The 26,905-nt window shown below is 45.8% G+C and overlaps 1 protein-coding gene and 1 long non-coding RNA gene across 5 annotated transcripts in view; one reads left to right on the forward strand and one right to left on the reverse strand.

Moving 5' to 3' along the window:
* The window catches only part of DRC11 (dynein regulatory complex subunit 11), a 151,465-nt gene extending 146,512 nt beyond the window's left edge, over positions 1–4,953 (forward strand). For all 3 annotated transcript variants that reach the window (XM_082689788.1, XM_082689790.1, XM_082689789.1), the window contains one exon: positions 4,358–4,953. In XM_082689788.1, the coding sequence (XP_082545914.1) occupies positions 4,358–4,486 (129 nt within the window). In that variant the 3' untranslated portion in view covers positions 4,487–4,953. The remainder of the gene's footprint in view (positions 1–4,357) is intronic.
* The window catches only part of LOC309843843, a 137,753-nt gene that overhangs the window by 22,065 nt on the left and 88,783 nt on the right, over positions 1–26,905 (reverse strand). The window lies entirely within an intron of this gene.

Consider the following 26,905-nt stretch of genomic DNA (forward strand, 5'->3'; position numbering starts at 1 on the left):
AATTATATCCATGCAATTATACCCACCACAACACTGGCCATGCAATCATCAGAAAAAGTATCAGAATTCTCATCTAAGCTTTGTGCATCTGGAAGCCTGCTTAAGATTAGGAAAACTTCCCACTGCAATATATCACTTTCCTCCAACTCTAAAAACCATGTTTCCCTCCTGCTTTGCTGCTGATGTTTCAGTACAAGTTGGAAAAGAGTCACAAAACTGATCTCCCACAAAAATTAGCATAAGAACTGGCAAACTTTTCTACAAAGGGCCAGAGAGCAAATATTTTCTGCTTTGAGAGTTCCGCAGTCTCTGTTACAACTATTCAATGTTGTATCATAGTACAAAAGCATTCATACGCAGTATGTAAATGAATGGGCATGGCTGTGTTCTAATAAAACTTTATTTGCAAAAACAGCCAGCAGGCCAGATATGGACCATCAGCTATAGTTTTGCTTAAAAGGGTCTAGGAAAACAGCAAAGAAATATTTCCAACTCCAAGCTGGAGTTTTTGCCAAGGATTTGAATTAATGTTCTTGTTAACTATTTAAGCCTTGTTAGAATTAATTGCAAATGTTTACCCTCTTCTTGTGATATAACCTATTCTTTTCCTATTTTTTTTTTCTTTTGTAAAATAATCATTTTCCTACTCATTCTGAGGAGCTGGGTTTGGGGTAGTAAAACCTATGCTTTCTCTTAGCTGGGTTTTTAACTTTCCGAAGTGATTTGTGTAAGTTTTTCTGTTCTAGGTACTGGAGGTCCAGTAACTAACTGATCACACTATTCAAGAGAAGAAAATGCTACCATGGTATAATCTGAGATGAGAACACACATGCTTCTCCCTTCCATTCTTGGCCTATTTGATCACTTTATTCTTTTTTTTTTTTTTTAAGCAAACTAAATCATTTTTCCACCATCACTGCCAGTCCCCTCCCCCATAAATTTCTGCTTCTTATTGTAGCTGAGGAGCTTGGTACAGCACTCGGCCCCAAATAGATGTTCAATAAACATTTTTAGTGGCAAATTTATAGAGCAGATGGATAGATGGGCTGACACTTGATGCTGGTGAATAATGTAATACTGTGGCTGAAGTTGCTTGTGCTCATTCCAATCATTTCTTCTCTGAGAAATTGGACCTAACTGTGCTTCTGACAATGTGCAGACTAGGATCTTGCAGATTCTCCAAACACATAGTACCCTGCTTCATGGACATGATGGAGAAAATATTTAAGGATAATGATTATAAAAATCATAATGATGTTAGCTAATACTTATTGACTACTTCTCTGCCAGGTGCTGTTGTAACTCATTTAGACCTTATAATCTTCCTATTTTACAAATGGAAACAGAGACAGGTATGGTGGGCAGAATAATGGCCCTCCAATGATGTCTACATCCCAGTCCCTAGAATCTATAAATATGTTTGGTCACATGGCAAAAGGAGTTAAGGTTACAGATGGAGTAAATGTGTTAATCCACTGAACCTAAAATAGATTATCCTTATTTATACTGGTGAGTCCAACATAATGATAAAAAGTAGAAGAGGGAATCAAAAGAGAGAACCAGAAAGTTAGCAACATGGGAAGGACCCATTTGTACCCCAAGTAGCCCCGTGTTGCTAGCTTGAAGGTGGAGGGGCCACAAGCCAGGAGAGCTGGTGGTCTCAGGAAAGTGTAAAAGATGAGGGAGTGGATTGTCCTCTGGAGTTCCAGAAAGGATGACAGCATGCAGACACCAAGATTTTAGCCCAGTGAGATCCATTTTGGACTTTCAAACTTCAGGACCAAAGAACAATGAATGGTTTTGGGTTTTTTTTTTTACGTTGGTAATTTGCTACAGCAGGAAAAACAGTGGGAGGCAATGTGACTTCTCCTAGTCACACAGCTAAAAGCAAAAAGAGCTGAAATTCAAGCCATCCTCCTAAGGCAATTTTATTACCCATATTTTATACTGTGTCTCAGTAAATTAGGAGTTCATCATCTTACATTGAAAACAGAGCCAAAGTGAAAAGAAAGATGAGAATAATCCCCAAGTGCCAGAAACAAAGATAAATCCCAAACACTGGGACAACCATGTGCCTGGCCTGTAGCATAGAGAAAAGTCAAGACTAGGAAACAAGAAAGAGATTAGGGCCATAGAGGATGAAGAGGCAATACCTGCTGCTGTTGCGAATAGTTCTGTGGTATGTCAACATCACCAAGGAGCATTAACTTCAAAGCATCACTACAAGATGTGCTTCTGCATCTGGCTTTAGAGGACTGTTGAAGCAGTACCAAGGGACAGACAAATAATGAGAAAGATAAAGAAAAAAACAGAGCCTCCTACTCAAAAGGAACCTGAAAATAAAAACTCCAAAACATGTTAGGAAATCGAGTGCCTAGTACAGCCTGACAAAGATGTTTAAATTAATATAATTCATTCAGATGTTGGAAGAAATAAATGAAGGTGTCCTTTCCAATAGAGATGTACACTAAGTGTTGAAACATTCCATTCCAGAAATGGAATAAGAAGAAATAATTATGGGAAAAATCACAAAAGAAAGCTTAGAAATAAAAAATACAATAATTTGAAATGGCAAAAATAAAAGCAGTATGAACTCTAGACTAGGCATTGTCAAAGAGCAAATTTATGGACTGGAGGATACTCCCTCTGGAGACAGTACAGAAAAACCAAAAAGATAAAATCCATAAACTGCAATTAAGAACCTTTGAAGACATTGACACCTAACTTATGGAAGCTCTAGAAGAAAATAATAGAAGAAATGTCAAAGGAGCAATTATTTGAAGAAAGATTTGCTGAAAATTTTCTTGAATTAAAGACATGCGTTCTTAGATTAAAAATGAACTTTAAGTGACCAGCAGAAAAAAATTTTAAAAATCCACACAAACATATATTACTGTGAATCTTTGAATAAGATAACAAGCTAGTCTTCAAACATGCCAGATGGCCTACAAAGAAACAATGGGGAGGTCCTGCAGTTTTTTGACAGAGATCTGTTCCAGAAGACAACACAATCATTCTGCAAGGTGCTGAGGAACAGTAACTGTGTGCCTAACATTTATCCCCAGGTAAACTAGCACCCAAGAGACAGGAGACAATAAAGACACTTTAAGACTTAAAAAGACTGAGCTAGCCTTCCACTCAGAGCAATTTAGAAATACCAGTAAAACTGAAGAAGCTCAGGGCACCTGGGTGGCTCAGTGGGTTAAAGCCTCTGCCTTCCACTCAGGTCATGATCCTAGCATCCTGGGATTGAGCCCCACTTTGTGCTCTCTGCTCAGCAGGGAGCCTGCTTCTCCCTCTCTCTCTGCCTGCCTCTCTGACTACTTGTGATCTCTGTCAAATAAATAAATAAAATCTTAAAAAAAAAAAAAAACCTGAAGAAGCTCATGTCCTACGCCACCCCCAGGAATTCCATTTCTATGCATATGTCATAGAGAAGTTTCCTCTAAGTATACAAGGAGATACATACAAATTCCTAACAAAAAGTTGGAAATGGCCTATATGTCCATTAATAGGAGAATTGATAAACAACTTGTAATGCAGTCATTCAGTGAAATATTACTACTATAAAGTTTATAAACTAAAATGTTTCTCAGCTTTCAAATGAAAAGTGAAGGTTGAGGAAAATGCATTCACAGGGCCAGTTGGAACCACGAGGTGCTCTGTTGGTATATCAGCTCCAGTATTTCTGCCATGTTTTCAACAGTCCCCCTCCCAGTGTTTGTGTGGCCTCCCATGGCTCCCACTTGGCCACCAATCCAACTTCTGATGCCCACGTGTGAACCACAGAGGGTCATTCGCGTTACCAAGAAAGCCCATGCCCTCAGGACAGAATAGGATCCCCAGAAAGACAGGTAATGTTGAAAGGAAGACCTGCTCATTAGATTTGGACTGTGATTCTCTCAAACTGTTAACTCCTTGAGGTGGAAATTTCAAGTTGTGTCAAAATACGGGTTGGAAAACGCCCTGAAAAAAGAATTTGTATTAAATATACATTAAATGTCCAAAGTTTGATGGCTGCTTGCCCCTTCCTTCTTAGCAAGCTTTTCTTTATTTTTAAGAATATTCCAGTGAATGCATGCCATTTTTTTTTATTTTATTTTTTCAGTGTTCCAAGATTCATTGTTTATGCACCACACCCAGTACTCCATGCAATACATGCCCTCCTTAATACCCACCACCAATCTCACCTAATTCCTCACCCCCCCCTCCCCTCCAAAACACTCAGTTTGTTTCTCAGTATCCACAGTCTCTCATGGTTTGTCTCACCTTCCAATTTTTGCCCAGTTCACTTTTCCTTTCTTTCTCCTGAATATGTGCCATTTTGATATTTTCCTAAACATCTGTTCTGTTTCAGGACTGGTATGCCAAAACCCCCATGGGTAAAAAGCGAGCTTTGGCACTAATGGGAGGGAACACTGAAAAAGAAAAGGACAAAGGGAAAAAGAAGGAAAAGAAGGGAAAAAAGGAGAAGAAGAAAAAGTAATGTCCTTCTGAGGAACCATCCTGAGTGTCTCAGGGATGGAGGTGGACCTGACCTGCCGGGGAGAAGGCTCACCATTGCCTGTCTGAAGAAGACCCTGGCCGATGCCCCGAGCTCATCTGCCCCTGCATTCACTCACGTCTGTAGGAGGCTGCACACCAAGTGTGATGTCCATCACAATTGTTTCTAGAGCTCTTAATTGTTTCTCAGTTTGTGTGAAATTTGTGTGTAATCGAAATCCACTCTACACACAGTCTTTCCACTTCATCAGTACTAGTTGACAAATTTACAATATGATAGTTAGAAAATACTCTAATTTGACAACTATAAGTAATTTGAGTCTGTCACCAGCACTCCGGCTTTTTATTAATCCATATATACTGTGTATGATCTTACACATATTTTAATACATTAATTCTTTGCTCTATTAATCTATTTCGTATAATGGAATAAAAACTGTTGTCTTTGAACCAACTCAGTAATTTGGTTGTTGGAGCCAAAAAAGATGTTTAAAATTGGTGAGTTTAGGGGCACCTGGGTGGCCTTGTCAGTTGAGCATCCAACACTTGATCTCAGTTCAGGTTCTGACCTCAGGTTTGTGAGTTCAAGCCCCATGGTTGGCTCCACACTGGGCGTAATGAATGACTGACTTTGAAGATGGAGGAACCTAAGTCCAGGGTCACACAGTGGACATATGGGACAGCGGGACTAAAATCATCCTCCCTCCCAGACTGGTGCTCTTGACAAGTGCAGGAACATGAGCAGGCCAATGGCTAGAGGAAAAGTACTACATAAACATAGGGTAGATGTGGAAATGAGGAAGCCTGAATGAAGAAGCAAGAAACGTTAAATAAGAACAAAACTAAATAAGAACAGAAAAATAATGGTCAAAAGATAAATTTAAATTTTATATGAAGATGAAAGTTTGTTTGGTGGAAGATGGTAAGTAACCTGTTTCTAAGTTGCAGTGGGAATGCCGGCAGAAGAAGCAGACTGCATTTATTTGAAATTTAATTTATTTAAAGATGTATTTATTCATTTTAGAGAGAAAGCAAGTTGGCACAAGCAGGGAGAGGGGGAGAGGGAGAATCTCAAGCAGACTCCACACTGAGCTCAGAGCCTGACATGGGGCTGATCCCACGACTTTGAGATCATGACCTGAGCTGAAACCAAGACTCAGAGACTACAGCACCTAGTTGCCCTAGACTTTAACTGAATTTCATCTGGAATTTAGGAATACCCTATCTGAAAGTTTTGGTCACAGCATAGAAGCTTGGAAAATCTCCTTCTCTAAAGACCAAGCTATCTCTCTAAGTTTTTCCTGGTTCCTAGTAGGTTACCTCTTCAGTGCCCTGTATTTCTGGGAGTCTTCTGGTCCCCAGCACGTCCCCCCTGCCACAGTTGGTGTCTGCATGGGAGACAGGCCCAGATTAGGACAGAGACAGCCACAGGTCTGTGTGTTGGGGATTGCTTTGTATACACCATAAGGCAGTCTCCTGAGTCTGCATTCATAAATGACCTCGGCTTTCCAACTGGCCTGCTGCAGATTTGCCTCCTCTTCCAGAAGGAACTGTGGTTTCCACAGATGGCTGGCCTGCCCCACACTACCCACTTCAGACTGCATCTGGCCAAGGCCCAAAGTGGCTTGACAGATGGGCAGACTTTCCACCCCAACCTCAGAGAGCAGTTCAACTTCCATGTGTCCTAGACGGTGGCACCAAGACCCTTCGTGTCACCTAGCATGGGAACCAGATTATTGGCTATGAACCAAATTGTTGGTTATGACCCAAGAAGGGACTTGAAGGCTCTAGCATTTGAAGCTCATTACAAGAGTAGGATCTGTCTGCACCATCACAAAGGGAAAATCATGAGAACGGTAAAGAAATCGTGCTAACATTTTATGAGTAGACAAGACCACAAACTTGATCTTTGACGACAAGCCCATTTGTCCAGAACTCCTGCAAATTTGTGTTGATAAGGCTTAATAAACAATAATTAAATGGCAAAAGTGTAACACATACACATGCGTTCCAGCAGCCCCTGTCCAGGAGGACAGTCCACAAGGATCAAAATAGGGGTCCAGGTCTGCGCTCTCCCACAGCAGTAGCCAACAGTCTCACACAGCTACAAAACACTCAAAATGTAGCTGGTCCAACTGAGGAACCGGATTTCTTCTCTCACGCTGATTTAAAAACATGGCTAGGGTGATTACGTATTCAACAGTCCAGCTTTAGAATAATTGGTAAGGATAGCCTGACTACCTCCCCGGTGTCCCCTGCTCTTCCTCATGGCATACTCACACTGAGATGGGATCTTTTGTGGTCACACGGTCTCCTCCCAAACTATGGCCTCCTGCCTCTCACAGCGCTAGATTTTCCCTTGATTTCCCCATGGCTTGATCCAGGCAGCTCCACCTCCAGGTTCCCAAGAACAAGGCTATCTCCCACCCCAGCAAGGTCCGCCCCACTCATAGAAGCCCCCCGCTCTGCACAAGTGGCCCCCCGTGGGAGCCTGGCATGCCATAGCCCAGCACAGATGGTATCCACACCACGCCTCCTGCTTCGGATGCGTGGCAAGAAATGTGTACGTGTGTGTGGTATGCTCACGCATACGTATACCACACTGTTTTTACCCACACAATTATGTATCACAGATATATTGTTTTACACCCCTCCTGCTCCTTTCACTGAATAATATAACTTGGGTATTGTTTTATATCTGCGCATGCAGAGTGGCTTCATTTTATGTCAGTTACATACTGCCCCGCTTTATGGACACAGCAAAATTTAGATGGATGGATAGATCAAATATAACAATTATTTATTTATACAGCATTACCAGTCTCCGATAGACATTTAGATTATATCCACCCTTTTGCTGTTCCATCAGTGCCTAATGAATACCTTTATACATTCTTCTTTCTCGGTGTGTATGGGAGAAAAAAATCCATAGGATAAATTTTTAGAAGCAATATTACCAAACCAAATTACCTGCACGTTTAAATTTGAGTAGCTCTCGCCAGATTGCCCTCGGAAGAGGTGCCCAGGGGTGCCTGGGTGGCTCAGTTGGTTAAGCGTCTACCTTCAGCTCAGGTCACGATCAAGCCCCATGTCAGGCTCCCTGTTCAGCAGGGACCTGCTTCTCCCTCTGCTTCTGTCCCGCCCCCCGCTTGTGTTTGTTCTCTCTCTCTCTCTCTTTCTCTCTCTCAAATAAATAAAATCGAAAGGAAGGAATGGAGGGAGGGAGGGGGGAGGGGAGAGAAGAAGGGAGAAAGATCAAAAGAAAAAGGTACCCAGCGCACCTGTCCCGCAGGAGAGTGCCAATTATGTTATCATCCATGGGGCAGGTTCCAAAACTAGGCACCTGCCCAGTGGATAACAAGCTATGACCCTGCCAGTGGTCAGTGTAAAACTCCCAAGTTTCTGGGAAAGGTGATGCAGCAATAAGCAACCTCCTATTTCTAACCAACAGAGACATGGGAGAAATGACATGAGGAAAGAGAAATAGGAGGTGTGTGCAGTGGAGGGCGGAGGGGCTGGCAGAAAGAAGAGCCGTAGGCTCTTCTAGGGAGTTCTGCTGGGGCCTGAGCTATTCCTGGGCCATTATGTGACATTTAGCTCCTCTTGAGCGTGTTCTTAAGTGAAGGGGACAGTAATTAATGTCATTAACCCTCATTACAGGAGCGTTCTATGGAATGGGATCTGATTAAAGTGGAATAAAATCTCTTGGTGGCTCTGCACTCAGCCTGCCCCGATGAAGGAGCAGGTTTCAGGTTCAGAAGCCTGATTACACGACGTTCCCTAAAAGGCGTCCCCAAGACCATTGGGGCTTACACAAACACCTCCATCTGGAACTAGCAAGTTTAGAACCCTCTCATGCTGTTTGGAGGCTCTTAAGCCCACGTCCACATGGAACACAAGGGCAGTCATGGAGGTAGGCGTCACAGAGCTATTTTACAAAAGTGACACTATTTTCAGCCACTAATGACACTAGGGGACCCAAACCTCTGAGAGAAGTGGCTTCCGATGTCCTTGAAAGTCCAGACTTGAAGAGATGCATGGGGTGATGCTAACAACAGCGGAGGAAATAAGAGACGCTGGACTTGGAACGAAGCGAGCAGCCACCTGGGCAGTGAGATTTGGAAAACCAAAAGGACCTTGGCCTGGAGCAGTGGCTCCCAGCCCCCAAAATCCCTCCATTAGAATCACCTGTGGATGCACAGTCCTGGAACAATTCCGTTTCATTAGAATTCAGAGCCGCAGCAAAGCGCTTCTTTGCTCAACTTCCAAGTCTTGCACTAAGCACCTGCTATGTGCAGCACCGGGATACAACCCGAATGAGCTGCTTTACAGTTGAGTGGGGGAAGAGACTGAGTAAAATGGGTGTGCAATGAACGTGCAAGGCCAGATCGCACAATGCGGGTGCATGACCAAGAACCGGGGCACACCTCCGGGATCAGGTTTCATCCCTGCAGGGACCCCTCTCGGATGGAGAATCTGAGACTCCAGGTGGAAGTGGCAGGTCTGTCTGATGCTTTAACTCTTCCCAGCTGCTTTCCCTCTGTGGCTATGTAATTACCTAAGACAGTGTGTTTCGGGGTCTTGGCACATAGGATGCACTCATTAGGGTTTGCTGCTCTGTAGCTGTTCAGGAGTCAGCTTCTCCCAATGGACTTTGGGGAGGGAAATGGGAGTCCAGGGGTCGGGGTGAGGGGGTGCATTCTGGCCTCCCCCACACTCTGATTTGTTGTCAGATTGCCATCTTCTTGCCTGAAGCAACAAGCCTAGTTCCTCCATGTGGCAGCCAGGCCCAGTCCCACTCCTTCTTTCGGCCTAGGGATTACAGTCTTAGAAGTCAGATCCCTGCAGTTAATTCTAGTGGTTTAAAGCAAAGACCCTGGCAGACCCCACGGCAAGGGCAGAGTCTCATCCCAGCTCTCTACTGGCCATGCACTCTCCGAGTTCCCCGTGGGCATGCATTCAGTTTCTGCCTCACTGGGCTGCTGGGAGAGGAAACCCAACTGTGCCCGATGCACCTGCCAGGGGGCCCGGCACCACCTGTGTTCTCGGTGAATATCACCTGCTTTTTGGTTGCTTCAGATGCCCCAGATAGAGCCCGCCCAGCAGAGCAGGTGCTCTAACGGAGGTCTCTCTCTACCTTCGTGAGACGATAGTGCCGTGCTGTGACAAAAAAGAGCTAGGGAAGGGAAACTCCTACCTTCTCAGGGCCAGTGTGAAATAAAGGGTCAGGTGAGAAGCCTGGAACTCTCTGTAGCGTCCCCCCACTACCCTCCATCTCCAAGCCTTTCATGCAACCTTGTTTTCCTTATTGGGGGCTAGTTTGGGGGTCCGGTAGACCTCCGTGCTTTGCCTCCTGGATACCCCAGCTCCATCTCCAGAGTCCTTGGCCGGCCTTGCTTTATCCAACCTTTCCTCAGGCTCCCCTCAGCCTGCCGGGGAAGGGGTGTGGCTTCTTGGGAAGCAGCACAGGCTGGGCTGGGCTGGGTTGTGTCCAAATTCACAAACAAGCTGAGTGACCTTGGACCAAGCCAGCCACACACATACTTACATATACACAGCACATGTACACACTACATGCAAACACACGACACACAAACACACACAGCTCATGACACACAGACATTTGAACATAAACACACATAGAGACATAAACACACATATCAACACATACACACGAATATGCACATACTCCCCACAAACCACATACAGATCCCCATGCACATGCACATACACACTACACACACACCTCCCACAAGCACGCATTTCCTCCACTGGGCTGAGGGCACCACACCTCCCAGATCCTCACGCTTCACCCTGGGCTGCAGCAGGGACCGGAAGCAGCAAATGGGGAGCTCCCCAGGCAGGTGGTACTGGCCGCAGAGGGGTGGGGGTGGTGAGCTTACACCGAGTGAGTCTGCCATGAAAACATCCGCTTCCTACTCTTCACAACAGGAAAGGCTGAGCAGACCTCCCACAGCTCCCACTCAGCTGCACCTGGAGCAGGGAGCGACAGGAAGGTTCCGCGGCTGCAGGCATGGTCGGTCACCTGCCGGAAGGGCACCTCCACCAAAAACCAGAACCAGTCATCCCCACTTCACCAGCAGGGCTCAGAGAGGTTAATAGTCTTCCCAAAGTCACAGAGCTCCTCCCCAATACCACAAGACCAAGGTTGAGACACAGAGAAGTAGGATGGTAACTGAATACAGGGTGATCTGGGACCCATCCTGTGGGCCCCTGGGTGCCATGTGTGTTTCCTTATACATAAAAGACAGGGGTGAGCTCCATAAGAGATAAGAATCCTTCTAGCTCTAAGTTCCTACTGCCCTTAGGACAGAAGCAGCCCAGAGACAGAGATCTGTAAAACCTTCACCTGTGAGAGTCATCGGGGACACCTGAGATAAAAGACCCATGGCCCAGTTCACCACACCTCCTCCAGATGCATCCTGAGAAGGCACCCAAAATATCACAGCACAATGTCCTTGGCATATATACAGTAAACGTCACCAGAGTGCCAAGGTTTTTATCCTAAGAGATGCAAGACCCAGTGCTTATGAATTAAGTAAACAGTTAGAGCTCAGAGCTGCTTGCCCCAGAGCATCCTCAGGTGTAGAAAGCCGTCTTGATCTCCCCATGCCACTCCACAACCTTCCCAAACATGGTGTGGCCAGCCCTTTGGGTCATCCCCCCTCTGGAGTGGGTATCATGGCACCAAACAGTGGCTTTACCTTCCTTATCCCTGCTCACTGTCAAGGTTGCTCACCTTCTCATATGTTTAGGAACCCATCGGGATCTACTCTTGTGCAATGCCTGATAAGTCTCTTGCCTGTTTCTCTGCTGAGTTGTCTATCTTTTCTTTAACCAGCTTTAGAGTTCTTTCTATGTTCTGGAAAGAAGCTGTTTGCAGGTACGTGGGCTGCAAATATCATCTTCCACTCTCCATTAACCCTTTCACTGCCTTCATGGGGTCTTGATGAACAGTTCTTAATGTGAATGTAACTAAACGTATCAATTTTTTCTTTATGGTTACACATTTTTGTGTCCTATGCAACAGCTAGTTGATTCTATGTGTTCTATGCAATAGCTAGTTGATTCTTTGTGTCTTATGCAACAGCTAGTTGATTCTTCGCATACTTTGCTACAGTCTTTCTGTCCATTTATGTCTCATTGCCACCATATTATAATTTACTTGTTCTGACACACGTGTAGTAACTCACGTTTTGAGAGTTAAACCAGCCTTTCATTGTCAAGTAAAAGGTTGCATTTTAAGTGTGTTTTTATAATAATTGTATTATCTTTGTTAATATTTCGCATAGAATATTTCCAGCTATGTTCTTAAATAAAACTGCTCTATAATTTTCTTCTCTCACAATGTTCTTGTTGCCTTTTCATATCAAGACCTCTTTAAATCAGTAGGAAAGAATTCTTTCTTTTTCTATCTGTAAGAATTTGTGCAAAATTACCTTTATATCTTCTTTAAAAAGTTTTGGTAGCATTACAGGCAAATTGAGTTTCCTTGTGGGAAGGATTTCAGTTTCCAACTTAACTTCTTAAAGTATTATAAAGCAATTCAGAATCTATTTCTTCTTGTGTCAGTCTGGTAAGTTGTATATTTTAAGGAATTCACTTAATTTATCTAAACATTCACATTTATTGGCAGAGAGTTGTTCCCAGTGCCCTCCAACAATACTTAAGTCTGTAGGACCTGATGTAGAAAACTGATGTTGGTTATTTATGCCTTTTCTCCTTTTCCTTGGCTTTTCTCTTCAGGACTTCATCATTTTCAAGGAGTCAGCTTCTGTAATGTTTTAATTATACTAATTTTTGAGTTTATCTTTACCACTTCTTCCTTTCCACACTTCTTAGGGGTTAATTTGCTCTTCTTTTTCTAATTAAGACAACTATCTCATTGATTTTTAGCTTCCTTTAAATATAAACTTGTAGAGCTACAAATTTCCCTCTGAAAATCTCCCTTGGTATTTGCCATGTTAAAAAAAAAAAAAAAAAAAACAGCTCCAAGGATGAACTATGATCAGGGTGATGCATTTTAGGGTGCCTGCACATACACAAAGAATGAGATAAGCAGGGGCCTCCAGGAAGTGGGGTACACAAATGCTTATTTTCCCATTTACTGCATACCACAATTAATTAACTAATGCATTTGCAGTTAATTAACTAATGCATTTGCAATTAGTATAAAATATTTTTTAAAACACTAGGATAAGCAAGTGTAAATTAAAATAAATGAGATCAAAATCTAAAACTGGAGGCTCGGACCTCTATCTTGCTCTGTGTGAAAGCAGGCTAGAAAGAAAATGCCATACATTTAAAAGATTTAATAAAGCAGATTCTATACCATCTCTACCCTGTTGTCAACTTTAGTTACAATTTTTGTGCTAAAAACCTTATCTCTGTGTATGTCCTTAGGGAGCTCACCTGGAATCCTATGGTATGTTTTTAAAAAGCAGATAACAGGGACGTCTGGGTGGCACAGCTGGTTCAGCATTAGACCCTTGGTTTCTGCTCAGGTCTGACACAGGGTCTTAGGATCAAGCCCCACATCGAGCCCCATACAGGGCTCCAAGCTCAGTGGGGAGTCTGCTTGGTTATTCTCTCTCTCCCTCTCCCTTTGCCCCTCCTCCCACACTCTCTCTTGTTCCGAAATAAATTAATTAATCTCTTAAAATAAATAAAAATCAGATCCCAGTGAACAACACAAAATGTGAGTTTTAAGGAATTGACTGATAATGAAAAATAAAATGGGAAATAAGCATGCTTTACCCAGCTACTTAGAGGCCCAGGAAGAAAGGGGGCAGAAGCACCTTACAGTATCCACAGAGTAGAAATTCTAGAAGAGAAGAAATAGACACCGAGAGGCTACATAGTTTACTGGTGACCCTCACCTGCATCCCCACTGTCCCCTCCAGGCCTGGCTTGGCATTATGTCGTGCCCTAAGACCTGTGGTTGGGTGTCCAAGCATGAGTTGGCCTCCAAGAAGTTGGCTCCCAGGGAGCCAAAGCGGATCATCAATAACCATCCCCATACACACATCTCCACCCACCTGCCAGCCCTGCAGTCCCGCTGGTCTTCCTCACACCTTTTCTCCTCTGTGCTCTCTTGACTCTCGGTCCAGTAGCCTTATATCAGCTAAATTGTGGCCACTGTCATCTGACACAGCAGCCCTTGGGCCTCGAGGACCCCTAGAAAAGTGGGAATATTGGATCGAAGCAGAACCAGCTCAGTCCTGGTCTGGAGAAATGTGAATGACGTGGGGGAGACAGAGAACAAGTCATCCCTGACAAGACGGCTGGGAGGGAGGGCCAGCCGGGAGGCCGGTGCAAGGCACCCGCTCTGAGCGCTCCAACCTGGGACAGGGAGAAACTGAGGAGCAACACTTCACCCTAGGTAGGAAGTAGCATGGGCCACTTCCAACCCATCCTCCGTGGGATGTGGCGCTTTCCCCTCCCCCCAGCCAGGCTCCAGTGTTTATGAGGCTCAGAGGGTGGGGAGCTCTCATTATGCTGCAGTCTGACAGCTCCAGGCCTGTGCAGAAGCGGATACCAGCCCAACACCTAGATCTCCCCGCGGTACACAGCGGGTAGGGGTAGGGGACGATGCTCAGCAGCCCAGACCCACAGGAGGCCTGGGGGACTCCCAGGGCCCTCTGAACACAGTACATCATCCTTACAGGTGAGTCAGTGCTTAATTAAACATCCAAAAAAAGGATGACATACTCCTTCTTGAAAGGCAGATTTTACTCCACATGGGAATTAATTGATCCCGCATGAATTCTGCAACTGGTAGATCAGCTGATGGGGAACGTTACCTTTATATAAAACAGTCAGTCTCCCACTTCAAAGTGTTCTGTAAGGTAAATGCAATTACATCCTCCCCAACAAGACATCCAAAATACCCACGTTTAGCTTTTGTGTGTGTATTTATTCTAAGCACAATGCCCACGTCCTGTGACATTAGTATTTCTCCTCACATCATTGAAAATATGAGTACCTTGGAACTTAGTTGGAACAAATTATAATGCACCCAGCCAGGGCCTTTTGTTACACAGCTCTTCAAAGGGGGGTTTGCATGCACCTCTGAAAGCTGTGGGTCCACTGGAGTTCATTTGAGAACACTCTTACCCAAGTCGGCCTTGCAAATTATTTCTGCCCTATGCAGAGTTTTTATGTTCCTCGTGGCATCAAGTGACTTTGGATCTTGCATAATACATATGCACACATACACAAGGGGAGGATTATGGTACCATCGGATGAAATAATGCTTATGGAAATGAGGAAAATGGAATGACTGAGGTTTTGTGTTTGGCCCTGGAGTGTGGGGGTGTCATGGTCAGTGGGCGGAGAACTTCAGGACTGTCAGGGCACAGTTTGCTCCTCGAGAGGCTGGCCCATGCCATCTTCCAAATGCTCACAATCTGAATATGGACTCCATTTGGTCTTGGTGAAGCCTATCCCTCGTTTCTATCCTCTTTCCAGGAAGGGAAGGAATGGTAGGTCTTCTTGAGCTCAAATGATACAGAGATGACCCCAGGAAGACAGGATTCTACTGCTACTTCGGGCCTGGCTTCCTAGGCTGGGCTCTCCACCCAGGCCCTCAGTCCTGTGAGGAAGATAACCCAGGCTCTTTCCCACCAATCACAGATTAACCTGGAACAGCCACCCCTGCACTGGCAGCACCAGAAAGCTGACCATCCCTGCAGAGATGGGACCACCTCTTCTCACTCACATGGCTCCCCAGTGACCAAGGACATCCAATGTTGTCTCTATGCAGAGACAATGGGCATGCCAGTCACCTGCCTCAAGGCCTCCATGCTTGAGAAAAATGGAAATGTTCTCATTTCTCAACCAGCACACTGAGAGGTTGAGGAAGAGGTAGACCAGTTGGTCACCAGCCCAAGGGCCCAGTTGAAGGGGACACTGAAGCAATACTGTGATCACAGTGCCCTCAAGTGGAGATCTCTAAGCACTGCCCTAGCTCAAGGGACAAGAGGCTTGCACTAACCAGCCTCCTCCTTTTTCCCTCCCCACTCCTCGAATCGTGCTCTACCTTCCCACAAGCAGTTATGACTGGTGCAGCATAGGGTAGAGAGGGGATGCCAGAATGGGTGCTCAGAGTGGTTCTTCTTGGGATAGATGAAGCAGGAAGTCCTTAGCACCAAGAATCCAGGATGAGATGAATCATCTTAATGTCCTCTCTTGAGTCCTGAACACCCTAAGGGACCACATGCCAAATGTAGGCAGTACTGCATGCCCAAGGCAGGAGGAGGACAAGACTCACCTCTGAAAACCAACACTTCTGATGGTCAAGGTCAGTCCCCCATCTCCATAAAGATGGGCCACTTTAACCCACTGAGCCATTCAGGCACTCCTAAGATGGGCCACTTTATTAGAGGGGCATGTGTCATAATGGTGGAGAGAATGGGGTGCCGGTTGAGACGGGATTATGCTGTGAAGAAGGGGGTATTACTATTTCACCATCTATGATAATTTACACACAGAGTCACAGTCACAATTTAAGTTAAGTTAATATCTCCCAATATTTCAAGAGATGAATATCAACCAGACAGGCTTAATATTCAAACAGATTTAGAAGGAATACAGAAGAATAGAAAACTTGGCTTCTGCTCCTTCTCCTCTCTCCTTATCAGACCTAGGATTGGATGGGACTTCTTCAGAGCCAAATAACTGTGTTCGCCCATGATTTTCTTTTTGTCTGGGCCATTACATTGGAATATGACCCATGCATTTACCTTCTCACACCACTGTCACTGCCAAATGCAGACACATGTGCACACATCTCAGCTGACATATATAATTTGGAAGTGCTAAATCCTAGTGATTTCCATCAGGTGTGGAGGGAAGAGCTAAGGCACCTATAACAGGAACATTTGTCAGAGCCTTCCTCCAGGTTGCCTTGATGAATCCCTACAAAATGGAGGTTGTCTTGGTGATAAGAAGGAAGCCAAACCAGGAGAGTGGAAAAGATATTAGTACACTGGGGCCAATAAAACCTTCTTAAAAGTCGGCTACTTGGAGACACATTGGGGACCCCACAGTGCTTTCACCCACAATGCGACACCCAGTGTCATGCTGGCATTATTAGGACAATAAACTCTCCTAAGATTTCTACCCGCACATCATCCCTGGAGCCCAGGGACTGCCTTCTGTGAAGGGAGACCTGGTGGGTGCTGGCAGCTGAAACTAGAGGCTGGTGTCTTATGGCTGCCTCCAGGGTGCCTTAGGGTGGCTGGAGGTCAACAAAGTGTCCTCAGATCCTCCCCACCAGATCCCATCTCTTCCTAGCATCCCTGGGATTTTAGGGAACACAGATAGAAGGTCCACTGCACAAAACAGATGCCTGTTAAGAAGGAAGGGTTCATAGTGGACTGTGTTTATGCAATAGGAAGCAGACCCCCAGGGAGGGGAAGGGAAGGGAAGGGTGGTGGGTCATCAAAGTCACCCAAAAGGTAGAGGAGGAATGATCCAGGTTGGTCTTAAGGGACTTGCACAACATCAGTGCATGAGAGGGTTCCCAGCGTAACCCAGTGCAGCTGCTGTCTGTACATGGTCACTGGCAGCCAGGGCCTCCCACAATGGCCTGCACCGTTGCGTTTCTGAACAGAACCTCTTCATGCTGAAGGCGCACTTGAGTTTCCTGTGAATCTGGTAGATATGCAGATTCTTTACCTGCACGTCAGGAATGGGGTCCGAGATTCTGCATCTATGATGAGCTCTCAGATGATGCCGATACGATTTGTCTCCAAAAATGGTATTAGAAATACATCATCTGAAAAACAATCTGAGGGTTTTGAAGGGGTGGGAGTGGGAGGTTGGGGGAACGAGGTGGTGGGTATCGGAGAGGGCACAGATTGCATGGAGCACTGGGTATGGTGCTAAAACAATGAATACTGTTACGCTGAAAAGAAATTTTTTTAAAAATGCAAAAAAAAAAAAAAGAAAGAAAGAAAGAAAGAAAGAAAGAAAGAAAGAAAGAAAGAAAGAAAGAAAGAAAGAAAGAAAAGAAAGAAATACATCATCTCGGGCTCCACCCCAGACCTAGTAAATCAAAATCTGCCATTTTTTACATCCCAGGTGACTCAAAGGCACATGAAGTTTTCAGTGTTAGTAGATAATGCCAAACAGTTTTTCAAATTTACACTTGACCAGCAAAGTATCTGAGTTTCGTGTGCTCCCTACTCTTACCTCCATTAGGATTGTGTGTGTGTGTGTGTGTGTGTGTGTGTGTGTGTGTGTTGTTGTTGTTGTTGTTGTTGTCATTGTTTTGAGCCATTCTGATGCCTTGCTATTTGCCATATTCTTTTTTTTTTTTTTTTTAAACCTTGTATTCATCCATCTGGGCTGTTGCAACAAAGATACCATAGATTCGTGGCTTATAAACAACACCCTTATGAACTAAGGCCCCATCTCCCAATACTATCACTCTGCAGGGGTTGGGGGGCAGGTGTAGATTTCAACATAGGAATTCTGGGGGGGGACACAGACTTACAGTCTATGGCCAACCCCAGTTGGTAGATTATTATAAACAACTTCACCAAGAACACGAAACAATCTCCAAGGTTCTCCAAGATCTTCTTCTGCATTAATTGAGGCCATCACAGGGCCTTCTAAGTAAGTGAACAAAAGGGCTCCAGCCCCTGCAGGACTGATAAATACACAGCCCTCAGAAACCTCTGCTCTGGCTCCAAGTCTGTTTATGGACAGTTTCCCCGCTTTGCAGCGAACAACAGTAAGGACAACACCCACTCTACCGTCTCATATTCTTTCTCTAATGTATTCTCCACCTTATGTGTACTCCTTCTGCAATCTCTCTTTTGCTCAGGTAACCAGATACGTGTTAGAGCTTTGACTGCAAACACAACTGCATGGCTCCACTTTCAAATTAAAATTTGAACACATGCTTGCAGACAGTTGTGTTTTTCTCTTTCTCCCTAAACATCTGCAAATCTCATAGAGAAAAGATCCAGTTCGTAGAAGGTTTGCCCATTGGTACAACCTCCCAGAAGTGTTTCCTCATCTACTAAGTCAAATGCTGATGCTGACCAGGCTTGTCCCAGGTCCTTGGTGACTTTACAGGCACCATGAGCATCAGGATGGGTGGGGACCACCCTTGGATGGACCAAATGTCCATCCTTAAAGGAGTAAATGAAGTCTGGCAGCTCAGCCCTCTCTTTTTATTAGCCTTTCTACTTTGAGATAATTGTAGATTCACGTGTACTTGTGATAAACAATACAGACAGATCCTGTACAACCTCCACCAGGTCTCCCCCGGTGGTAATGTCCTGTAAAATGACAGTACAATGCACCAAGTCACAACAAGAACACTGACAAAGGCACGTTCTACTGTTCTGATTCAGATTTCTCCAGCTTCACTTGTAGTTGTGTGTGTGTGTGGTTCTATGCAATTTTTTTCACATCCATGTTGCTGCACCCATCACCACACTCAGGTTTTGGTGTGAACATACGTTTTCACTTCTCTGGAATAAACGCCCCAGGAATGACACCTCTGGGTCTGTGGAAATGTCATGTTTAGTTTTATAGGAAATTGTCATTCTGTTTCCCAGAGGGGCTGCAGCGTATTAAATTCTCAGCAGCGATGGCCCAGGGATCCAGCTTCTCTGCAGCCCGGCCAGCATTTGATGTTGTCACTATTTCTTACTTGAGCCCTCCTGATACACGAGCAGCGATATCGCATGGTCATTATAATTTGCGTTTCCCTGATGGCTAACGATGTTGAACCTCTTTTGCTGGGCTGATTGGCCATCTGCATCTCCTCTTCAGGGAAATGTCTGTTCGCGTCTTTTGCCCACTTTCCCTCCTTTTAACTAAATTTAATTAACTAAAAAACTCAGTGCTGCTTTTAGAGGAATAGAAATCACGCATCTCTGCCGGGGGTGAGGGGTGGAAACAGGAGATGTGCATCCTCAAACATTCACAGAAAGACCAGCAGAAACAGCCTTTAGAATAAGCTACACTTATTGGAAAACTATTGTCAAGAAGAGCATCCAGACACACAGGCCAAAACCTCAGCTGTTTCTGCCAGATTTCTGAAGGCTCTGAAAGACTATTTCTATACAAAGCTCTTCAACAGATTAATGTCTGTACTTATCTGTAGGGGGGTGGGTGTGTGCATAACATGACTAATGTGTCCTGGTGGCTCCATTAGGATGTGGTCCTAATCCTAATACCCAGCGCTGACTCCAACACACGGTGCTATCAGCAGCTATTAAGACTCTATTTTGCTAGAAATGGACATTCAGGAATTCCTGGCTTACAATTTCCCAGACCACACTCATCTCTTCTCTGCTCTATGTTGCAGCATTTTGGAAGACACCTGGGTGTTTGAGAAAGTAAACAGATTGGAATTTCTTTGTTTGAGAGAAGCCCCAGCTCCAGGGAGAGGAACTTCTGCAGCTGCTCTGAGCAGGGGTAAGAGCCCACAGTGAGAAGAAGGAACAAGACGGGCTCCTGGCATGTCCACACCCGTGTTCACAATATTCATGAGATACTCGTGGTATTCATGAGAGTTGAGTGATGGAAGTAACCCAAGTGTCCACCAACAGATAAGTGGATAAACAAAATGCAATCTATCTATACAGCGGAATATTACTCAGACTTACAAAAGAAGGAAATTCTGTGCCGTGCTACAATATGGATGAGGCTTGGGGACCTTATACTAAGTGAAATAAGCAATCACAAACAAGCAAATACGATTCCACTCATATAAGATCCTAGCACAGTGAAAGTCACATAGACAGAAAGTAGGGAGGTGGTCATCAGGGACTGGGGATGGGGGGAAGAGGGAGCTAGGGTTTACTGGGTACAGAGCTTCTGTCTAGGAGGATGTAAGAAGTTCTGGAAAGGGATGGTGGAGAGGGTTGCAGAACAGTGAGAATATACTGAAACCCACTGAACCATACACTTCAAATTAGTTAAAATGGCACATTTTATACTATGTATATTTTACCATATTTTTTAAATGGGCTATTTCCTTTCAGACATACTTTAATCTGCTCTTCTTGGTCACAGCCTTATGTCGATTCCCCAAACCTCCAGGAAAGAGCGAAGTGTAACAATCTGGCAACCACATCTCATTACCTTGCAAAGCAAAGACTATCGTCCTATTTGCCAGCACCTGGGTCCAGCTCCACTTGGCAACACTCCTCTGGACTCCGGAGCAACAAGAAAAGCTGGCTTTGGAGCAGGGATTTGACAGAAATCCAGGGCTTATTGCCAGAGTAGATGTTCACTGACTGTTTTATCTTAACCAGACCTGGTGGACACTGTGTTGGGGGGGTGCGAAGTAGGAACCTTGCTCAGACATCAAGGGGATTCCAGACCACATTGGACCCTAGAGATGATTTCAACCAAGCCCACCTGGGGAAGCAGACCACATATCATACCAGGAAGGGACGGACCCAGGCCACCACCCCATGTCCTACAGCCAAACTTGGATATTTTGGGCTGTTTGATACACCGTCCTCCCCAACCCCAGTGAGGTTGTCACTAAAGTCCAAGAACCCTGGGAGGACAGCGCCTGAACATCTAACCCATGGCCGCCCAGGGATAAGGGATAAGTACGGAGCACTGTCGTGCACATGAGCTATGAGCTAAGTAGATACCCTCTCCCCTGCAAGGAAGGGGAGAGGCTCCCATGCTCCCAAAGGTTCCGATACACCCACTGTACACAGATGGTGCCACCTTCATGCCTCACTGAACAATGTTCACAGAATCATAAAGGAACATTCACTTTGCCCTTGTCATGGGCCAGCACTGTTCACGTATCAGAACCAGAAAGCACTACATTCCTCCCATTTTATGGAGGAGATAACGAAGGCTCAGAAAAATCAGTTAACTGCCCAAGGCACATGGCTGGTAAACTGTGAACCTGGACTGGCTCCAAAGACTAAGATGGCAAGGGGGTTCGGCCCCGTCTCAAGCTGACTGATTTAAATCCCAGGTCCTTGGGGTTCCAGCTTTATAGCCAACCCCACTCCTCCCTCAGACAGACAGACAGACAGCATCCTGCTGGCTGTGCCCCATCACCACCCCAAAAGCCTCTCCTGCCAGGCTTTGGTGCTGAACGTTCTGAGCCTGGGTGTTAGACGCCGTCGGCCAGTAACTCGCCAGTTAGAAGACTGACCGCTGGCCACTGCTGCCCCCTGCTGGGAAGCCTGGGCTCAGCAGCCACGTCCCTGCAGCTGTGGGCAGGTGGCCGGGTGGCCAGGGATAGAGGGTCATCTGTCCCCACTGTTGGCCCAAGGCCTGCCAGGAAATGGGTGAAGGAGCTGTGAATGGATCACAAAGCACCCTGAAGACATCCTCCCCGGCTGCCCACTGAGGCCTGCCCCTCTCAGGGACCCTGGACAGGAACTCTCATTCATCCTAGGGAAGGGTTTCCACCCCACGTCTCCTCCATCTTCCACATCTACCCAGACCCCCAGTTCCTGCCCTCTCCTCCACTGCAAATGCTCCGGTCCACGCCACCGACTCCCCTCTGAAATGCTGCAGTGAGTTCCCACCTGCGTGCTGGGTTCTACCCTCGTCCCTACAGCCGGCCCTGCGCTCAGCTGGGAGGCAGGGAGTCACCGCCCTGCGCCAGACGTTCCAGGCACCTCTGCAGAGCAGTCCACAGCCTTACAATGACCATCAAGCCCTTCCGGGACTTAGTCTCCATTCTGTCTCTCCCGACCCTGCTCCTCGCACACACCTGGCATGTTCCTTGCTCAGGGACCTTCGCACCTGCTGTTCCGCTGGCCTGGGACGCTCTCCCCTCTGCTGTCTGCAAGGCTCTCTCTCCCCCCACGCTCCCTCTGCATTGCTCAATGTCACTTCATCAGAGGAGCTCTCCTAACCACCCACAGCAAACAGAAACCATCCTTGACACCCATGCTTCCTGCCCTGCGATTTTCCTCCAGGGCACTCTGCACCTGTGGTCTCCCGGATGGTGGACACTCAGCGAGGGTTGGGACCTTGCTGCTTTGGTTGGTGGCTATGGCCCCATGCCCAGGGCTGGGCCAGAGGATCACTGGTGGAATTAATGAATTGATCAGTCAGTCCTGATCACTTCTTTACCCTCCACCCTGGCCCTGCTGCTACCCCAGTGTCCCTACCACAAAGCCCTCCCCTCCCTCTCTCCAAAGCATGCTCTGCTCACTCACACCTCCTCCAGGAAGTCCTCAGAATAGATCCAAAAATCACATGAACCTTTCTTCCTATGAATTCCTTCACTTACATATCTCTTCCCACTTTCCCTTTGGCATAGTCCACGAAAAACATTCTCTAGATTTAGGACTAGTTGTCTAACTGTCCTGCCAACATGTTGTAAAACCCAGGGAGGAGAAACTGTGTGGTTTTATGGTCCCCGCCCTCTTCAAGGGTCAGGAACAGAGAAGGCATTGAGCGCAGACTCTTGCAAGCTGACAACTCTTTATTTTGTGCTGACCTTGACCTCCACATGTGAGTGGTCCCAAACTCAGAGGTGATGGACTCCCACTCAGGGAGAGCTATCCTCAGCAACCAATGGTCCAGATCCCTGCAACCCCAGATCATCTGGCAAGACACCCAGGGAGAGAGCGCCCTCTTCTTTCCCGGCACACACTTCTCCCCACAGTGGTAGAACTGGTGAGACAATGGAATTCCCACTGCATGACGGATTAACCCCCTGGCCCATCAGTCTGCTGGGAAAAGCAACAAATGGGCAGAGCCGCAAGTTCTTGCATGCACCTTTATATGAAACCAGTGTCTCCTCCGTTCTGTGTTCGCTCTCTGATCCCACCCAACTTTCCCTTCAGGGAGTCATAAGCATCCATAGAAGTTCAATGGTGCTGCTCATCGAACCCCACCCTTCACCCCCCCACCCCCGCCACGCTGGGTGTGGACGTCCCCTCCCTGATGGAAAGATGTCCTAGATGAGCTTCACTGGTGCCTGAAAATTCTTCTTGATGATCCTGGGCTTCTAATTTCCTCTGGACATGGAGACCCCAGACCCTTCTGTACCACACTCTGGCCGGACTGTGCCATGCTCTCCTCCAGCATCCTCGCCAGCTGCAGATGTCAGAGGAGTGGAAAGAGGGCCGCTAAGAACACAGTCCACATCCTGTGGACTTTCAGAGAAGGTCGAAATCAGCCAGGATGGCAAAGGGTGAGCCCAATTTAGAAGATTAAGATACCTGGGGAATGGCTGTAAACCTTCAGGACTCTATGGTGGGAAGTACAGATAATTCTGGATTGTTGACGTGTGCTCACTTCCCCTCTGCCCTCCTCCCCTCTCGCCACCAACGGAGAGGGGGCTTCAAGCCAGAATACATTTGAATGGCAAAATAATTTATGCTTAATTAGGGTGCTGGATTTAAAATTAGAAGTTTAAATGCATAATCACATGGATTGTTTAATCTCATTGTTTTGCCACTCATTAGCTACTCTTTTTAGATGTCTCTGACACCGGGGCCTGCCCCCTCTTCCGAGGCTCCCCTTCCTCTCCTTCTTACAAACTATGCCAAATTAACCTGCCCAAAGCCCCACTCTGGTCATTTAAATACTTAAAGAGCTGCTCATTAACAGCCAATCCTTGGCACTTAAGACCCTGCATGCTGACTGGTGTCCTTTTCCTGTGACACCATACCCACACACACTTCCACCCCTGCCGGCCTGGTCTACACACCTAGTCGTCCCTCCACATCCCTTTGCTCACTCTCCTCCTGCACAGATCTGGCTATCTACCAAAAGCCTCCCCGTGTCATAGGAATCCATTCAAATGCCACCTGCCTGTAGGGTCTGATGATTACAGCAAGAAGTCATCTCCCCACCATTACCGGTCAGGCTGATCAAGGTCCATATCATGCCTTCTATCTAGCTAGTCCCAGAACCAGGATCCTTGCTCTACAAGCCTTTCTGTAGCCTAAAATAGGGGTTCCCTCAGCCACTGATTTTGGACTAAAGATTACTGAGAGAGAGGTCATGTCTCTCCTTAACCCATCCTGACAGATGAGAGAAGCATAAGACGGGACGAGCTCGAGCAGTCTACTTCCTTCCGTGGTGCAGCCACTTTGGAAAACAGTGTGGAGTTTCCTTAAGAAATTAAAAATAGAGCTTCCCTATGACCCTGCCATTGCACTACTGGGTATTTACCCCAAAGATACAGATGGAGTGAAAAGAAGGGCCATCTGTACCCCAATGTACAGATGCATAAACAATGAATTCTGGAACACTGAAAAGAAATTTTAAAAATTAAAAATTTAAAAAAAAAAAAACTAAAAGACAACCTAAAAAAAAAAAAAATCACGGGCAATGCCAACCACCAACTTTGTCTTTGCAACTGATCAACCTCTTCCATAACCCCAGCAGATAATTTCTAATTTCCACTGCTGTGTCCACACTTCCTCCCCCATCTCTCGTCCCTCTCTCAGGCACAGACGCTCTTAATTCACCCAAAGACAAGACACCATTAGATCTCCTCCCATAAAAATCTGGACTCTGGGCACAAACCTACTCGTCTCTGGGGCATCTATCCTATCCTCCCTCCCCCGCATCAGGAATTTCCTGCCGTTCTGCAGCAGAGTTTTACAGCACTCCTGTCACCAGCTCCAACTCAGGCCCCTTACCAGCCCCTCCGCTCTGTCCCCAGTCCTGACTCATTCTGGTCACTTACTTTCCCTTCCCAGAGAATTTTCAATATTCCTTTCTATATAAGGTATTATCTGCTAGAATATAAAATGCTCAAATCTCTGCATCTCACAATTACAGGTCCATCCCTGGGAAGGTTAATTTTATGTGTCAGCTGGTTTGGGCCCAGATATCTGGTGAAATATCACTCCCGGCTGTGTCTCTGATGTTGTTTTCAGACAAGATCAGCACTGGAATCCAAAGACTGGGCAAAGACTGCGCTCCACAGTGTGAGTGGGCTTCACCCACTCCATCGAAGACCCCATAAAGCACAAAGGCTCCGAAAGGAGAAGGTATTGTCTCTGCCGAGTGCTGAGCTGGGATGTTGACCTTCCCCCACCATCTGGAATTTGCCACAATGGTTCTCCTGGCTTTGGGGCCTTCAAACAGACTGTAAACACCCCACCAGCCTTCCTGGGTCTCCAGTTTGCCAACACAGATTGTGGGTCTTTTCAGTCTCCATAATCATGCAAGTCAATGCAAGCCAAATCCCTGTACCAAATCTAGAGGGCTAGTGGGATGACTGGAATGTGTCATGGTATGAGGCTAGGTGCCCTCAAGCTTCCATCTTGAAAAGTAGATGGACTGGCCTGTGGGTCTTTCTATTTGGGGTCCAGGGGCCAGAGGTCTTCTCCCCTGAGCAGGATTTGGTGGTAGCATTTTCCTTTTGTCTTCTGTTGATCAACCCCCTTCTAACTGACTCCTTCTTGGATGTATGGATTCATCCAGTCATTTCAGAGCTGAATCTTGCTGACCAGAAAACCATTCTCCCTTTTTACATTTTTATATAAACTCTATTGTGTGTTCTCTTCTGAAGGAAATAGATGCTCATTATACCAAAAAAAAAAAAAAAAAGGAACTAAGTGAGCAGAATAAAATACGTTCTTTAACTAAATGTGTGTTTTTGTAAATATTGGTCCGCCATGTGCATTGTTTTGAAACAAGATTTTCACTAACAATAAACTGTGAACAAATTTCCATGCCATTGAATATTCTACCACCATAGCATTGTTCTGGCTCTGTACAATGCCACTGAATCAAGTGCCGTAATTTACTCAGCCAATTCCCTATTGCTGGATATTTGGGTTGTTTCCAGTTTGCAGAGATTCACCAAGTAGACCCTCCCAAAGAGAAATCCCACTGCAGAAATGGCTTGCAATCCTCCCAGTGACAGTATTTCAGCTTCAACAATTTTGAGATCTAATATCCACTGAGGACCCTTTCTCCACCATTTCCCCCACTCCGTTGGTCTGTTAATTCCCACACTGCCCCATGCTTCCTTTTTTTTTTTTAAGATTTTATTTATTTATTTGGCAGAGACACAGCGAGAGAGGGAACACAGCAGAGGGAGTAGGAGAGGGAGAAGCAGGCCTCCTGTGGAGCAGGGAGCCTGATGTGGGGCTCGATCCCAGGACCCCGGGACTATGACCTGAGCCGAAAGCAGACGTTTAAGGACTGAGCCACCCAGGCGCCCCTGCCCCACACTTCTAATCACTGTCCCTGTGTACCTTCTGAGGAAGTTCTTGTCTTTCCCTTGCTCCTCAAAGTGTCCTAAACTAGCACACGTGTGTATTCTTTACTCTAAAAAAAACAGCTTTTTCAGCATGATTACGAAAGTAATCGTTTCATTGCGGAAAACAGAAAATACAGATGAAAATCTAAAATGCTCATTTAAAGAGAACCACTGTTAGTATTTGAAATCTGT

The sequence above is a fragment of the Mustela nivalis genome (genome assembly GCF_964662115.1).
Source record: "Mustela nivalis genome assembly, chromosome: 11".
NCBI lineage: Eukaryota > Metazoa > Chordata > Mammalia > Carnivora > Mustelidae > Mustela > Mustela nivalis.